At 32.5% G+C, this 17,139-nt stretch overlaps 2 protein-coding genes across 3 annotated transcripts; both read right to left on the reverse strand.

The window, feature by feature from the left end:
- LOC18604977 (manganese-dependent ADP-ribose/CDP-alcohol diphosphatase) lies at positions 1-3,598 on the reverse strand. Its single transcript, XM_007037709.2, has 2 exons — positions 3,395-3,598; positions 1-1,243 (listed from the first exon to the last, which is right to left on the reverse strand). The coding sequence occupies exon 2, from the start codon at positions 1,228-1,230 to the stop codon at positions 262-264; it is 969 nt and encodes a 322-aa protein (XP_007037771.2). The 5' UTR covers positions 1,231-1,243; positions 3,395-3,598; the 3' UTR covers positions 1-261.
- LOC18604978 (quinolinate synthase, chloroplastic) lies at positions 4,984-11,042 on the reverse strand. Of its 2 annotated transcripts, XM_007037710.2 has the most exons (8): positions 10,786-11,042; positions 9,868-10,657; positions 9,452-9,736; positions 8,804-9,022; positions 8,518-8,697; positions 6,969-7,478; positions 5,635-5,796; positions 4,984-5,490 (listed from the first exon to the last, which is right to left on the reverse strand). In XM_007037710.2, exons 2-8 carry the CDS (start codon positions 10,621-10,623, stop codon positions 5,410-5,412), a joined length of 2,193 nt encoding a protein of 730 aa, XP_007037772.1. In that variant the 5' UTR covers positions 10,624-10,657; positions 10,786-11,042; the 3' UTR covers positions 4,984-5,409. The 2 variants fall into 2 exon arrangements, with proteins under 2 accessions (XP_007037772.1, XP_017973588.1); XM_018118099.1 differs by having other exon boundaries at positions 9,868-11,042.

A 17,139-nucleotide genomic window follows, 5' to 3' on the forward strand; every position in this document is an offset into this window, starting at 1 on the left:
GGACTAAAACTGTTCAATATTGTATTATAAGGCGCACCAGAGGTCTAGACAAGCAGCAGGAAAGAATGATTAGTATGTGTAATTTGAGATACAAAATCAATGATTCCTCATCCAAACTACTTGCAAGAAAAGCCGACTTGTTACATTGAAACCTTTGAAGGTCCAAGCATTTTCCTGTCAATGGTGCTTAACATAACATAGACTACATCTTTGATGAATGAATAGGAAGGCATTCCAGGAGCTGATATTCTATCAAATTTGTCAAGGATGGAAACTGATATTGGTGCTTTTCATTCTGTCGGTGCCAACAAGGGATAACATATTGTCATAAACATCTATATACCCATATGCAAAAGTACCAGGAGGACATTCTAAGGCAGCTTCAAGCACTCTGTGGTGAATTCCATGAGAATCAATTGAATGTCCTCCTTCATGATCATGCCCAGCTAGGCATACCTTCACACATTTGTAACGATGAATCACATCCATTACTTGGTCGTAATTCCATAGAAGCGCTTCTTGGCCTGATGCACTTGGATCCAGAGGCAGATGACAACATACAATTACTTTCTGTTTCAAGTTTGTTGCATCCTGAAGTACACCATCCAGCCATTCCATTTGTTCTTTTCCAACAGCTCCGTTGAACATAAGGAACCTTCTATCGAGGCCTTCCAGTCCCTCTGGACTGTTTTTATTTGAATTCGGGTTTTTTCGTCTCAGGAATTCCAAGGCCTCCAATGTATTTGGATGATCATGAGGCCATCCGATTGCACTGATATCATAGCCATCCAGTACAACAAATCTGTATTCTGGTGTTGGTGAAAAGTCATAGTAGCCATGACCACCACCACGAGGATTTGGGATCTTCAATAAAGGAAGTAACTTATCCCGTGGGAGATTGTAAAGACAATGATTTCCAATAATGTGATACAAGGGACCATTAAATTTTTCAAACTCACCGACTACTTTATTCACAGCATTTACAGATTGATCCTTGGGACAACGGCCATCAACTATATCTCCAAAATTAATAGCAAAATTAAGATTCTTGAGGTTGTTCCAGCTCTTGACTGCCCTTTGCAAAACAAGCATACTATGTCGATAATAGCGAGGAACCCCAATGAATGAGCAGCCATCAGGGATATCAGCATACTGGACATCAGAGATAACGCCAAAGGAAAATAGAGGATGTCTGCCTTGCCCATTTGTTAATCTATTTGCAGAACCCATGTGGAATTCACTCCTTAATCCCATAAAATTAGAAAATCAATGATTAATTATGCAGTTTTTCCGAGGCCGAAGAATTCAGTCAGAGTTAAATTGAGTAATGAAATGGATTCTTTAGGAAATAAAGAAAAAAAATGTCAAAAGAAAAGAACTATGCTTGATAGCCGTAATGCGTGTTATTAAACCAGTGATACAAAAATGGACCCAGTAAACAAGAGAATTCTTATCCAATCCACAGCCATCTGTCAAAAGCTAAAGCAATGTAAATAGGAAACAAACTCATCAACCATTTTTAAGTGAAGCAGTTTTGGGTTCTCACTTGGCCATCCCAGAAACTTCATTGCACATGTTCAAAATTAAAAGAATAACCTACCACACCGCACTGTAACAATGGTTTACTACAGCCAAAGCACCTAATTGGGCATATGCTTTTGGATTTCTTCAGTCAATTGTAGCAGAATACGACTCTCGATAGAACAAATGGCAACAACAAAGGCTCCAACTAAAAGGGTGGATTTATTTAGCATAAATGCTTTTGGTGACAAATGGAGGAAAAGTCTTGGAGACTAATTAATCTAACCATTCAACAAAACAAGGCTTATGTAGGTGCATATGAACATCAAAATCCCACAAGTAGAGACACAAGGAAGTAGCTATAGGCATTGAGCATGGTCTATACATGGCCAATCTCAAGAAAACTCATAAGAATGTCACGCTTGAGAAAATTTCTAAATCTTCCTCAAGTTCAACCTTCTAGATTCTAACTTATGCAAATTGCAAATTATTTCCAAGCATAATTTGCCAGCCATGACTAGAAGTATATAACTATGAGCATTTGAAGAAGGCTTGATCTATATCCTAGTCTCGTATACCACAGACTGAACAAATCACCCCGAACTAAGGGTATGCCTCCAATTCTTCTCAAGATTTACTCCATACATTCGCAATTCTCCAACTACCTTTCCCTTAACTGATTGTGATGCCATATATATGTTTCTTCCATTTTGGCAAGTGAATAAAACCAAAAATCGGTTCACCTTTTTTTTAATATATACTTTCTTATGTTCAGCATTGCTACACTTTATGTTAACATACATGTCTAAATTAAATATGTTACTATGCTAAAGCCTAAAACATAAGCACTAAGGTTCTCTGCCTCAAGATTTGTTCCTATATAGCTTTGCATCATCTTCTAGGTTATCTTCTAAATAATTATCCTGTGAATTTTCACGCTAATCAGCATCATGGTCCCTAGTTCCTTACTCATTCCACCACTTATTTATGAACAATTCTCACCCTGTTTAGAAAAATGAAAATCTCCAGTGTCTTTCACATTTAGCAGTAAACTTGCCAATTCATGAAGAGTGGATTGATATAGAGAGCGGAAGAATAACTAGGCAGGAGCGTGAATGAACCACCAGTTAAGATGAGAAGCTCGGTGTTAAATGATGGCACACTGCAGGATCTTAAATTATTAATTTGCATATGATTTTTTAAAGCAGAACATATGGCCTATGCTCAGAGGAATCCATTGCCACTTCCACCACTCCACCGTTTGTTTTTTTGGGTAAATTTTTCTTTTTTGTGGAAGTCCAGCGGGTTTTCAGTCAAGGACTTGCGACATTGTGCCTAGGTTGTTTAATAAACCAAGCAGGAAGCTTATCATTCACAGAAGTAACTAGTTTCTACCTTTGTGTCAGTTTGGTGGGTGAATGTTTAGGGGAGGTGGGAATTTTAATGCGGGGCAGATTCTACGAGTAAAAATTAACATCGTACAGTACTATGATTCGTCGAAACAAGTCAACAACTCCACCCGATTGAGTTCATACCAGACCTCAAAATCCCAGATCAAAACTAACAGAAAATCCTACATACGAGACAAAGATTGGGAAAATAATTCAACAGTTAACAGACTCCTCTCTCTGGCTTCTTAAACAAGAAAATATTGGTTTCCCAGATCGGCTGAGAAAAACAAGCGAAACGTGAAACATGTGCAGCCGTTATTCCGGATGTCAAGAGAGGACCAAAGAGATATCAAGCTAAGTATCAAAAGCCCACAAACCGTAAAAATAAAACTCTAAAACAAAGCTATGATTCAACAGCAGATCAAACAATATGCAACAAAAAGAAAGAAGGGAGAGACTGCAGGGAGTTCTTAAGGACGTACCTTGTTTTCGTTACAATTCTGTGGAGAAACGAAACCTCCAACAGATGTCCGTAGACTGTGACTGAAAATCTGAGAAGTGATGGATTTGGATTGGAGAGGGTTTTTGACGTGGGGTGTGAAGTACTTTTCCGCTTTCCAATAATGAAGAAATACGTGGATAAGACATAAGACACAAATTGCTGTCAGAATACGGAATAAAAAATAATATTGGTGATGAATTTTACAGGCTTTCAATCATCTGCAGGACATATATTAACCAAGGTTTATTTATTAGCCTTTTCCAAATCCTGTCTTCAGTTTTAAATATATTTGTTGTATTAAGAAGGGATTAATACGTATTTGCCAAAGTAATTGACTATATATAGATATATATATATATATATATATATATATATTAGTATCAGATAATAAAAATAATTTAAAAAGTTTTATCATCAGTCTTCTATGCGTACAGTCAACAACTATAATTGAACACAGATTTTCCTTAGACTTTTAGGCAGCTCTCTAAGATCGTTCACAAAGAAACAACAGAACTTGTGGTTTTTCTTTGTCTTGCTAACAAAATCAAGTTAGCGCAAGTCTATAAAAGAATAATAATAATAATAATAATAATAATAAAAGGTCTATTATTTTTTGGACTAAATCTCTTGTCTTTTATTGTATTCAAATTAATTTTTAAATTTTGATTTGTATTCAACGAGTTTTTAATTTTAATGAAAAATTAACTATTATATCTTATATAAAAAAACATTTTATACCCACATGACATATAATTTAATTGATTGGCATAATTTATACAGAAAATACGCGATCATACAAGTTACCCAAATCATATATCATGTAAATATAAAATTTCAACTTTAATGATAATTAATTTTTCATTAAGATTATTGGTTAGGGTTAAGGATTTATTTGGATATAAATCAAAGTTTAAGAACTCATTTGCACACATTGAAGAGTAAAAAGCTTAATTGAGAAAATAGTTGATATTTTATAAACTACTATTTAAGTTAAAAAAACATATTTTTTAATTTTACAATAGCTTAAAGGTATATAGTTAAAAATATCACAAAGAAAAAATGTATATCATTAACAAAAATAGGAATAATTTTTTCTTCAATATAATGAAAATTTGAAGCATGTAGTATAAGTAAAATCGTATTATATTAATATTTTATAGCTATAATACTTAAAAAAGATCTTGAAAATAAAAATACATAAATATAATTAAACGTAATAAAAAATAAAAAAAAATTAAAAATTTTTAAATAGATGAAGAATTTTTTTAAGTATTATACCAATTTTTTTCTTTATTATATAGCAACAAGTTTTTGTTATGATTAAAAATTATAAAATTGAGAATGATGCTGCAATTGTAATAATGATGAAGCAATGTTTCTTTTATGAAGGAACTTGGAAGTGCGGAAAACCAACTAGAAAATTCGAAGCTGAAATCATAACAGAAACTTTAGATGCTTGGATTGGCTTGGAGAGTGAGAAAAGGAAAGCAAGCCAAGGGAAGAGGTTATCAGTCAAAGGAAAAGAAGAGAAAAAGGGGTAATCATAGGCCCCATGTGCCATTTGAAGGATACATCCAAGTTCAAGAATGATTTTATGTAGTTTTTTCAGATGGAAATGGCGGTGGACATTTTCGTTTACAACCAAAAAGTGAGTTGGAGAAAACTAAACTGGAGGGTTACTTTCTTGTATAGAAATAGAATTGGAATTGTCGTGGTGTACGCTATTCTTAAGAATTCAAGTCTTCTTGAAGATGATTTCTTCCCTGTAGAACCAATAGCTATACAATGTCTATAAAACAAATCAGGACTGAATCCACTTTGATTTCCTATAAAACTAGCACTGACCTACATTGACTATTATAATTAGCAACTTGGAGGACAGTGAGAGAGAGGGGGCTGTGAAGACTCTCTGATGGAGCAATATCCCTATCCAAACCAAATCTGCTTGGAGGAAAACACGTTTAGACCAAAACCAGCTTGCATTCCTGGACCGGCTCAGCTTATAGACAGTGACTTTCCATTACCATGTGGACCAAGAACCTGGTAGACAAGCTTCTCTGGCAATTCTTTCTTGGCCTGCAAAATAAGAATCACCGAATCTCAAAAAAAGAAAACCCAGAAGATTGAAGTTCCATCCTTCTGTTGCATTTGCACACTTCTTTCATGTAACAAATTATTCCCGCTTCTTCAATAATCAAAAAAAAGAAAGAGAATACTAACCTGAAAGTGTCTCATATGCAATATAGGCTCACATCCAACATCTGCAATATTTTTTCCTTGAGGGGTTTGCAACTTGAACCGTTCAGCTTCATATGCCTCAAGGATATCTCTCTCATCAGGCAATTGGTGGCAAATTTTTAGGAGTGAGGTAAGAGAATTCATCTGGCAGATGAGAGTTAATCAAATATGAGAAGCCTAACTTGTTTATTTAAAAAAAAAAAAGGATTAAAAACATTAATACACAAGCCTGGGGGAATTAAACAGAATTTGAAGACATTAAATGGTCAGCATAGGTGCCATGTCACACCAAGGTAAGGCATTACGAGAGCAACCAAAATCTAAACCCCTCATCCGTTATTAAAAAAATAAATTCAATTGATAAAGTAATAAACATTTCAGACAGAGAATAGGTAACAAAAATTATGCTACCACATTAACATATCAAGGTTTACTACTTTTTACCATAACCAATAGCAAAATAGTGGCTTCTCTATGGAACATGGACAAATTAATTAAAAACAGATCAGATGAACCGGTCATTCTAGACAACTCAAGCATGTGATAAAACAAGATCATGATATCACGATTAGTTAGGCAAAAGCATAGAACAATGCTGAGCAAATCAAACACAATACTAAACACCAAGAATCAAGATTACTAATTTAAGTTGTATTTGGGAACTTGAATTTGGAAGATGTGATATGGATTTCATATTTAGTATAAATTTTGTGACAGATAGAACTCATAAAAACATCACTATATTTTCAAATTCATAAATTTGCTAAATCTCTATTCAGTGGTGAATTTCAAATACCTAAATGAAATGGTAATTTGATATTTATCTTCTTAAACTCTCTTAAATACATAAGTGAATCAAATTTTAACTAGTTCACATATAATAGCCGCATTCATCCTTACAATTTATGTAACAAACAAAATAAAATCCAGTTTCTCAAATTTATGTTCCCAAAATTAGCATACTTAAGGATTTCCCAATGATCCTACAACCTCATAGTAGCTGCTAGCAGCTGAAGTACCTGATGCATTTTGGTCTGACTATAACTAAATCTTAACTTCAGAAACATTATTTCATAACTTTTCCAGTTTGATCCGAATGTTAGACATGAGAAAAAACTACTGCTTTACCGAATTTCACTTTCACACTGTTCTTTTCAATTACTGAACAAATTGTACATCCTATAATTACCATGCAACTTCAGAAAGTGTGCATACAGTTCAAGACATCAGCAGGCAGCCTAAATTGATTGAGAAGACAATAATCAGCAAATGAAATTTATAAAGGACTGTGCTAACATATATAAGAACATGCTAACCTTCATGTACGGACAAGATGCACAACCGCCATGAATAGAACATCCCTCCCCACTTGCAACTCCAGGTACAACAGGGAGTATAACATCACCCATTTTAACTGATTCAAGAACAGGGGATGAGCTCGTAGATGTTTTTGTCATTGAATCAGATGAGACTGGAAAGACAATTTCAACATTGATTTTTGCTGTAGAAGTTGACTTTGAAGAATCTAACAAACTGCGAACAGCTGCAACAATTGCAGTCACCATTCCCGATTCTGTACCCAAGACAAATTGGAGGTGGTCATCAACATTTCTATCTAATGCCTCCTGAACCCTTTGTTTTATAAAATCCAATATGTTTTGAGTGGAGCCTACAACACCCATTCCTCTTCTCTTGGCTTCCATTGCCAAAGAGAACATTTCTCCAGGAACCTCAAAATGTGCTGTTAGAAATGCATCACAGTACATTTCATTTATCTTCTCTACAACCTCACGTCCAAAAAGGTGATGAACAATACATGTTCCATCCTGATGGAAAAATGTCACTAAGTCAGCAATAAAAAGCTAAGTGGTTGTACCTCCAAAGCTGCAAATGCAAGATATGATAAAGGGAAAATACAGTAATAAAAGATAGGAGAGACAGCTATGCAAAGATCTCAGCAGAAGTGTTGCAGCAATTATACATAAATGCAGAAATAACAGAGAAACAGTTTTACCCAAAGCAACAAACTACGATATAAGTTTTCAGGGCCAAATACACAGCTCAAGATAAGTACACCAAGGCAGAAGGATGTACATTCCCCCTTCCAGTGCATTTCACCAAAATGTCTCTGGCAATCATACTTCTTCCATTTTGCATGTTTCATGATGCAACTGCTTGGACTTGATATGCAGTGCCATATATTTGATAAGGCAGAGAGATAGATATTCCATGAAATTCATGTTTGATTGCAATGACAAAAAAACCAAGATGGAAGTCTGAGCGAAACCTAAAAGAAGGGAAAATTAGGAAAGTAAAATAATTCCTGAATCCTAATATGATTGCTATAGTATAAACTCTGCCTGCTGATCAGAAAGTGTCAGAGAAATGCAAATCACATGTGGTTAAGGAATATTGAGACAGGTTTGTTGATAATAGTAGCCATGTCATAAGATAAACTATTGCCAAGCATATTTCAGCTTGTAGATAAATTCATAGAAATAAATGGATTCAAATGCTTCATTCATTGTTCAGGTAATTCCTATGTTTATTACCTACTTAAAATATTGCAATAAACTATTTATAAATGGTGCCAACAATCAGATGAATCCCCACATGCTTCAAAACAAAAATGACCAAAAAGTTTTCTTTTTTTTTTTAAAAAAAAAGACAGGTTCCTTGCAATCTTAAATTGTGATAAATAAAATTAACAACAACCGAAATGCAAAAACCAGGCTGCTATAGATGCATAAAGACATAACATCATCACCAAAGTTGATACTCAGACATACATGGTACACTGTGTGACTCACCATAGAAACAAACTCTAATTCATCTCAGTTCCCAAAAGACTAAAGAATAATATACCTCATAATAGTGCAGGTGAGGTAGCAGTGATTTAATTGAGTCTCTATTATGTTCTGGGTATAATTCAGCAATTTCCTCATCAGACATCAAAGTCATCTGCTCGAACAACTCTTTTATATTAGCACCCATATAGGAATCGGGCCCATACCATATGTTTAAGTCTGGGATTTGAGTAAAAGCCTGTGGAAACCAAGAGAGGTGAACTAAGAACAGATACCTTAAGACTGAAATTAAAGCACTATGAGGAAGCAGCAGAAAAGAAAATGATGCTCGGAATACTACCCACCTGCAGAATGGTTTGCACAACATTTGAAGAAGTACAAGTGATTGTAGGTACAAGCTCATGAGCATAAGCTTTTGTTTCTAGTGAAGTATTAATGTAAATAACGTGCAAAGAAGGAAGTGAGTTAGAAGCTGCCTTGAGATAGTTCATATAATCAGGCGTAGCAGCAGCATCAGCCAAAGAACAACCTATGCGTTCATTTGACATCCTGTAGACACCAACCTGCAATTACATTATACAAAGAAACAAATCCATGAACAGCATTAGTGCTTCTGAGCTGAAAACAGGATACATTCAGCTTAATGCCAGATAAAGCATGCCATGTGCCAAAAAAAAACAACAGTACCATACTTCAATTTTTTGTCTTGCATTTAGTGCGTATCATAAAATTTTAGATCATACAGCTTTAAATTGAACTATTTAGGTCCAAAACAAGAGAATACTCCCAGCTGTAAAGTTTAAATATCTATAGATTAATTCTCATTAGAAAACTTTCTCCACATAACTTCCCTATCATATGACCATCCTAGTGTTTAATTCATGCTCTTCTAGTTTTACAAGTTATTATCTTCTCTTATAAGTACTTTGCATTTAATTCTTAAAAAAAATGAAAAGTAAACGAGAAGAGAAAGAGTAAAAGAAATAGTATACCTCTCCAAAGCCAGCTTGATCAAGAATCGCACGCACATTTTCTGACATAAAATCTACACCCAAAACGGTTATGAATTTACATCCAGCTTTTGCCATCTTGACAGCTGTATCTGCCATGACTAACGAGTCAGATATATGGATGTAAGGCCAATCCTTCTGAGCAGCAGTTAAGATGCCTTGCACTTCAGGATCCATGTAAAAGTGAGCAACGACACCAATTTTCTTCTCTTTCAGAACATTGACAAGTTCTTTCACCTTTAACTCATCAGGGAACAAATATCTTGCCTGCAATTCAACTAGAATTAAAACTTAGGATCTTAATACCACCAGGAAAATAAAATCCTGAAAAGATAATAGTATCACCCAAATGAAAAAATAAAAAAAAACGGGGGTGCGAAAATCAGTAAAGAACTAACCTGAGCCTCGGCATAGCTTCCTTTTGGCTGAACACCCTCAGCCGTGATCACCAACGAAGGAAACGGTTCAAAAGGGGCCTTCCCTTCCTTTTCAGAAACCAAGGACCTGGTTCGCTTCTGCATACTAACCAACACATTATGCCACGTGTTCACACGAGACCTTGCCCCACCAGGCAGTCCCACGTTAAGCGCCGCCAAGTCCTCTGTTTTCAATCCCAGCACTTCCTCTGGCGCCGCCCCATCAAGAACCGAAACCAAACAGGCGCAGAATCCTTTCGTGATCTCCGAATCGCTGTCGGCCCAAAATCTCATCTTCCCCTCAGAGTCCATCTGGACTTCGAGCCAAACTCGGGCCGTGCAGCCCATGACCCGGTTCGAGTCGGTGCGAGAAGAAGCTGGGAGAGTAGGGAGGAGAGAAGCATAGTGAAGGAGACGCTTGACACGGTCGAGAGGCTCTAAAAGGGATTGGAATTCGGAGAGAAGGCTGGAGAGTTTACGTGGAGGGAGATGAGCGGTCTGTGAGGGAGACAGGGTGACAGCAGAGCAGGCAAAAGAAATGGGCTTTGAAGGAGGTGAACCAGGAGGTGGAGATTGGATACTTTTGAGAGACTTATATAAGGATTTTTTATTGGTTCTGGGTGTTTTATGGAAGTTGAAAAGAAGTGATTTTGGGTTAGAAATCTGGGTTTGGGAGATAGAGAAAAAAGATGAAGACGAAGAAGAAGCTTTCATGGCGATGGTAGCAGAGAATTCCATGAGAGAGAGAGAAGGCCTTGACGAGCGGGTCAAACTGAGAGAGAGAGAAGAAAAAAAAAAAGACCGTGTTAATGGGTGGACATGCAGAGCAGAAAAAGCAGAGCCCTTTGTTAAATAAAAGATCTGGAGAGAAGCAGAGCAAAGGAACACCACCAAAACAACCTGTAAAAGGATGCAAGCAGGCGCGAAACGAACCCGAGCTAACACGCAAATGCTGCCTCCGTTTCGAAACGAAACCTTTGCAGCCCCTTGAGAGTTCTAAATTCCATTTTCCTCCTCTTTCTTGGAAAAGGACTTCATATTATGCCCTAATCTGTGGGTTCCAAGGATTTTTCTGACAGTGCCATAATTGTTTAGAGGATATAAATACCTGCAATAATAAATTTTCAATCACGACAATAGGCTCAGATATTTGGGGTTTCATTTTAAAATTTAGGCTCTGTTTTGGTAGCAGCAAAATAATTTGTTGAAGAAAAATATTTTATTGAAAATTTTGATGATTTTTGTTATTTTTATAAATTGCAAAAAAGTTCCAATTAGTTGAATTATTTTTCATCCTTATTTATCTTCAATAATTTCATACCGGAACACCATAAAAATATTAATATGCATTAATTATGTACTACATCTAAAACATTTTTTAACATTAAAAATATTATATTTAAAAAATATTTAACCTTTTTATTTATTTATTTGTTTCTCATCATATTATTATAATAGTTAATTTAATAAGTCAATTAATCATAAATTAAAAATTAAAAAAAGATTTTCAAAGGTGAAAAACTTATTTCCTATTTTATATAATTTTTTCTTTAATTAACCTTAATTATTTTGTGTTTTATTAAATATTGTAGTATCTAAGTAAAAATAATTACAATGATATGATTTTATTGAAATAATTGAATAAAAATAATTAAAAAATTTTGTTGAGAAACAAATAATAAATAAAGAGATAAAAGAGAAAAAAAAATATTTTATCATTTTATTACTTTATAAAATCTGTAACAAATAGTTTTTTTAATTGAGATTATCCAAAAAGATAAATAAAAAATGTTTTATACTCGTATCTGTAAAATATTTTTTTTGAAAAATATTTTATAAAAAAGTTTACTATTTTTTATTATTTAAATAAATGATTGAAAACATTTTTCGTAGGTAAATGTCTTGTTATTTTGAAGGAAATAAAATGAAATCATTTTGAGATCTTATTGTTTTGAAGAAAATAAAAAGTGATTATGCAAATCATGTTGTTTTGAGAGTTTTAGGTCATAGTGTTTTATTATTTTGAAAAAAAATAAAAGAATGCGGATGACATATTGACTTAAGGCTTTAGGGTAGAATTTTTTTTTAATAGGAGTTTTTTTTAATGAGTGGGAATTGTTTTACGCCCCTTAAAGGTATAAGAAAATTTTCAAAATAATGGATCTTTTACCCATTAACCTATAAAATTTATTCTTTTAAAATTTTATTATCAATTATCCAAAAATTATTATGTCTTGAAAATGTCCTCCAAAAACATGTTTTACTTTTAGAAAAACAAACCTGAGATTGACATAAAACATTTGTCAAGGAATATAAAATGTTTTCATAAAAGATTTTCAATCATTTATTGTTTAAAAAATCTCCGGAAGTTGCTAAATCTGTTATTGTTTAAACAAAAAACTGACTTGTTGGAAGCCTCCCATTGAGACTGGTCTGGTGCGCACATATACTGCCGTAAAACTGGTCAAGCTCGCAGGAAGTGCGCATGTGGTTTGGCAGCCGCTTCAGTCACTCAACTCTCACCATTAATTGGGAATAAGAAACTGAATCAGATCAGGCCAAGGCCATTCCATCCGTCCCAAACGTCTTCCTTTCATTATCCCAGCCAAATAGTCAAAGGAACAACAAAAGCAGGTCCCCTCCTTATGATCTGTCTCTTCTTTCCTTCGGCAGCACAAAGGTGCCACACCTTTTTCTTCTCTTATCAACTTCTTTCTTTCCTCTGTTTATTTTCTGCATTTTAATTTTAACTGATTTCCAAGAAGACGACAAACAAAATAGTATCTATATTTTTATTCTTTTTTTCTAAACAATCCAAAGTTATTCATGGATCGACAAATTTTTTTAAAGATTAATATTTTTTTGGATCATAAGGTTAATTTTTTAGAGGATTCCAAATTAATGATTATTATATACATAATAAGTTAAATATTTCTGAATCGTAAGAGTTGAATCGGCAAAAAAATACATTTTTAAACTTGATTGTTTAAGTTAAAGAGTTATTTAAAATGTTTTTTCAATTCAAACGATAAATTAATAAAAAATATGTTATTAAAAAGTTTATTCCAATACAAATGATAACTGAATAAATAAGAAGGTTGTCAACAACAGTAACGAAAACGTTAAAATTTTAAAAATAAAAAAAAATCTAATAATAGATGAAATATGGTGCTATGTAACATGAATGTATGAATTTTTTTTAATATTTATGAATTTGTTACACTGTTTTATTAAAAAAATTATTTTATAATAATATTAGACCATCAATGATCAATGACTAATCATTCTAAATAAGCCAATTTATATTCATAGTATTAGATGAAAATTAGATCATTCCTTAAGATAATGATCACTCTTAATATTTTTTTATACAGATGAAAATTACAACTTGGTCACGTAAAATCATTAAATTTTTATCAAATACAATAATTTAATCACTAAATACAAATCAACAAAAAAAAAAAGAGTTAAAGGGAAAATAAAATCCAAAGTCATGACGTCACCCTGAGGCTAAGCAATTCAAAGCGAGACGTGGCGGCTGGAAAAACGGTCGACCTGGCAGTGCATGTATCGGACCCATGTTTCGACGAAACGAGGCAGATGGCTGAGAGATGAGTTTCCGCTGTCAAATCTAAGACTATTTGCAAGTTGTGGGTTGGTTACCTTCCTCGTGACGTGAAAAACTTTGTCTCCATCTTTATTTCCATCTCGTTCCTTCCTTCCAATTTCGTAGTCAATATGAATAATTTCCCCATCGATGGCTATGCTTTAGGTCTTTGCTCTTCCACTTGCTTTTTCTTTTTCCCCGCTCGTGGTGCTCACTTTACGTGGAAAAATGAGTGTGAGAATCAAAAGTTTGACTCAATATCCCAATGGGTTGGTTAGTGCACATCAATTAGCAATATATGAAGCACCCAAAAAGAGAATGAAGCACACTGGATGCAACCTTGCTACTTGCTAGCATTTGGGGCCCCTTGCTGGTGCATATATATCAGATATCTGTTGTTTGATTTGTGCTGAGTACTGGAAAATTGAGAATAAGAAGACAAGAAGACTTGCCTTTCAAAAAAAAAAAAGACAAGAAGAGTTTAAAGGCTAATATACCATAGAAGAGTTTTTTTCTAGGCTTGATGAGAACACATGTTTTTGATAAGGATACTCTTGGTGAACAAATATAACATTTTAACAATGATTAAATGTAACTAATTTTTGTGAACAACTATTAACTTTTCACTTGTTAAACAAACCAAATTTTCACAATTAAATTAATTGTATTTGTTAAGGCTAAAATAATTTGTCACCAATATCAAATATTTGATACACCAAGTTTATTTTTTAAAAAAATTTTCTTTCTTCATATAGATTAAATAAATCCACCAGTATTGTAAACTATTACCAACCATAACAATAAGATGGCAAACTTTTGCAATGATTGACTTACCATTAGGCTATAGTAGCTATCAAAATTAATATTGATTACCTCTCTAATTTTTTTTTTAAATATATTAATTTCTGGGTATCCGCCATGTGAGGTGGTCTAGTTGATATAAAATAAATAAGTAGCATTTGTATAAGGATTTATAATTGATTTTCTATATTTTTATTGTATTTAATAAAAAAATTTTATTTACATTTATGCTTTTAATTTATTCAATTGAACTTTTATCTCGTAATAGAAATATAATCGATTTTATTTTTAATGACAATGGTCATTTCTTATATATGTAAAATCTGACGAGATATATTAATTAGACACAATAAAAATTACTAACGTGACACATCATGTCATTAATTTTGATTGTAATTATTGACGTGACCTTTCACATATCAATTTTATATTTAATCAACATGTCACATAGGTTCTATGTGAACCGCTAGTGATAGATGTCACTGAAAATAACATCTATTACATTTCCATTACAGGATAAGGGCTTAATTGAGTGAAGCATGGGCTCAATTAGGTATGTTGCAACGCGTAAGTTCAAGAACTCAACCACTTGATGTAAAAAGAAAGTTGTCATTTTTTTTAAGTGTAATTAACCATTTACTTGAATCTATCATTTTTAATGAAATTTTAAACTTGACTTAAGTTTATTAGAAAGGATAGTTTGCAATTTGCAAAAAAAATTAAAGTTTGAGATTATGTTTACACGTGGGGAAGATATTAGCACCTTGCAACAATCGTTCAAAGAATAATACCATTTAATCATGTGTTATCCTCTTATAGTTTAATTAATAATTTTTAATTTTTAATTTTATAGTTTCATAATTATTATTTATTTTTTCTGCTTTTTCTTTCAATATTTCTTTTTCTTTTTTTTCCATTATTAATAAATATAGAAGAGTTTTTCTCGAGCATTTCCAACACTTTGGTGGGACTTAGAACAATTTTCCTTAACTCAAGAGTATTTAAGAAAACATGCTTATTTCATTGAAAAGAATTTATCATCTGATTCATTCGGTATTTTATGAAAAGAGATCTTGATTTTAAACTTGATACTTTTTTTCATTTTTAATTTTTATTATATTTTTTGAATTTCTTTTATGTTCTTATTATTTATGAATCAGTTATCGATTTTATTAAATAAATGAAATCCATTATATTGGAAACTCTTCTAAATTCTCCCAAAGTTTTGATGAAATTTAGAATTATTTCCTCACAAGAATTTCCAAGAAATTTATCTCTAATTTTCTTAAAAAATCTCATCATTGGAGATTTTCATGTATTAGCTGAATTAACATTTTCTATGCATATGATGCAAACATTGAACTAATGATGCAATTTTTTAATTTTATTAAATAGAAAAAAAAAATCTTTGTGTTGGGAATTTTTCTAAATTCTCCAACACTTTGATGGAATCTAGAAATATTTTTTCACTAGAGAATTTCTCAAGAAATTTATGTCTACAATTTCCTCAAGAAAATATCATTATCTGAAATTTTCATTTACTTTTAACAATTAATATCTCAAATTAATGCAATACAATAAAGAATGAATGATGAGGACATAAATATTTTTTTATTACTTTTTTTTTGGGAAAATATTTTGAAAATTAATTTAAACTATGTCGCTACATATTTCAAATACAATTCCATTAATCATTTATTGCTATTAAATAATTTAGCACTATAAAATATCAAACACAATAACTGGAATTCTAGTAAATTTAAAGATAAGCCTAAAATATACCTCAATGGACCCACTTAGTTGGGCCTAAATCCTTTGGGCTGTTGCACACTCTTGAACTGCAGGTTAAGGGCTTGTCTGGATTTGGTTGGGTCAAGCCGACCCGCTTCTTTTCTTCTTTCGTTATTTTCCTTTCCTTTAATTGGCACCAAAAACCATTTAGGTGCCCCTATAAATACTAAACCCTAATCCTAGCAACAAAAAGGCCACATTTTCTCCCCTTTCTTTCTCTCTCTAGTGGTACATTCTCTCTCCAAAAATTAATTGCAATACTTAAATTAATTCAAATTAATACTAATAATAAAATAAAGGATTAAAGTTAGATCAGACATGTTAGTAAAAGAATAATAGAAAATAGGATTTTAAAAAATAATAATAAATAAAAAGAAAAATATAGTTTCCCCAAAAAAGTGATAAAAAAGATAATTTTTTATGTCATCATCATTAGTTCTTTATTGTATTGCATTTATTTGAGATATTGATTCTCATGAATAAAAATTTTCAACGATAAGATTTTCTCAAAAAAATTACAAAGACAAATTTTTAAAAAATTTTGTAAGTGAGGAAATATATCTAGATTTCACCAAAGTGTTCAACATAAATTTTAATTTTCTATTTAATAAAAGTGAAAATTGCATCATCCATCTCATGTTTGCATCATGTGCATCGAAAATGTTAATTTGGCTAATAAATAAAAATTCTCGATGATGTGATTTTTTAATGAAATTATAAACACAAACTTCTTGAAACTTCTCTAGGTAGGGAAATATTTTTACATTTTGCCAAAGTGTTAAGAGAATTTAAAAAAGTTTCCAACATAATCGATTTCATTGATTTAATCAATTGAAAATAGAAGACGTGAAAAAAATTAAAAGATGAAAAAAGAATAAAGGACAAAATCAAAACCCTTTTCATAAAATTCAATGAATCCAACGATGGAGCTCTAATAAGTGTGTTTTCTTGAATACCTTGATGTGAGAAAAATTTTTTAAATCCCACCGGAGTATTTGGTTGGGAAAATAAAAAAAATCTTCAATATTTATTAATAATGGGAAAAAAGGAAAGAG

This window comes from Theobroma cacao, chromosome 3 (genome assembly GCF_000208745.1).
Source record: "Theobroma cacao cultivar B97-61/B2 chromosome 3, Criollo_cocoa_genome_V2, whole genome shotgun sequence".
Classification (NCBI taxonomy): Eukaryota; Viridiplantae; Streptophyta; class Magnoliopsida; order Malvales; family Malvaceae; genus Theobroma; species Theobroma cacao.

Excerpts from the sequence above, each read along its gene's own strand:
- LOC18604977 (XM_007037709.2), bottom strand. The coding sequence starts at position 1,230 with ATGGGTTCTGCAAATAGATTAACAAATGGGCAAGGCAGACATCCTCTA.
- LOC18604978 (XM_007037710.2), bottom strand. The coding sequence starts at position 10,623 with ATGGAATTCTCTGCTACCATCGCCATGAAAGCTTCTTCTTCGTCTTCA. Across the intron at positions 9,737-9,867 it reads GAAGCTATGCCGAGGCTCAG|GCAAGATATTTGTTCCCTGA; the intron begins GTTAGTTCTTTA and ends GTTGAATTGCAG. Across the intron at positions 5,797-6,968 it reads CATCTTGTCCGTACATGAAG|ATGAATTCTCTTACCTCACT; the intron begins GTTAGCATGTTC and ends CTCATCTGCCAG.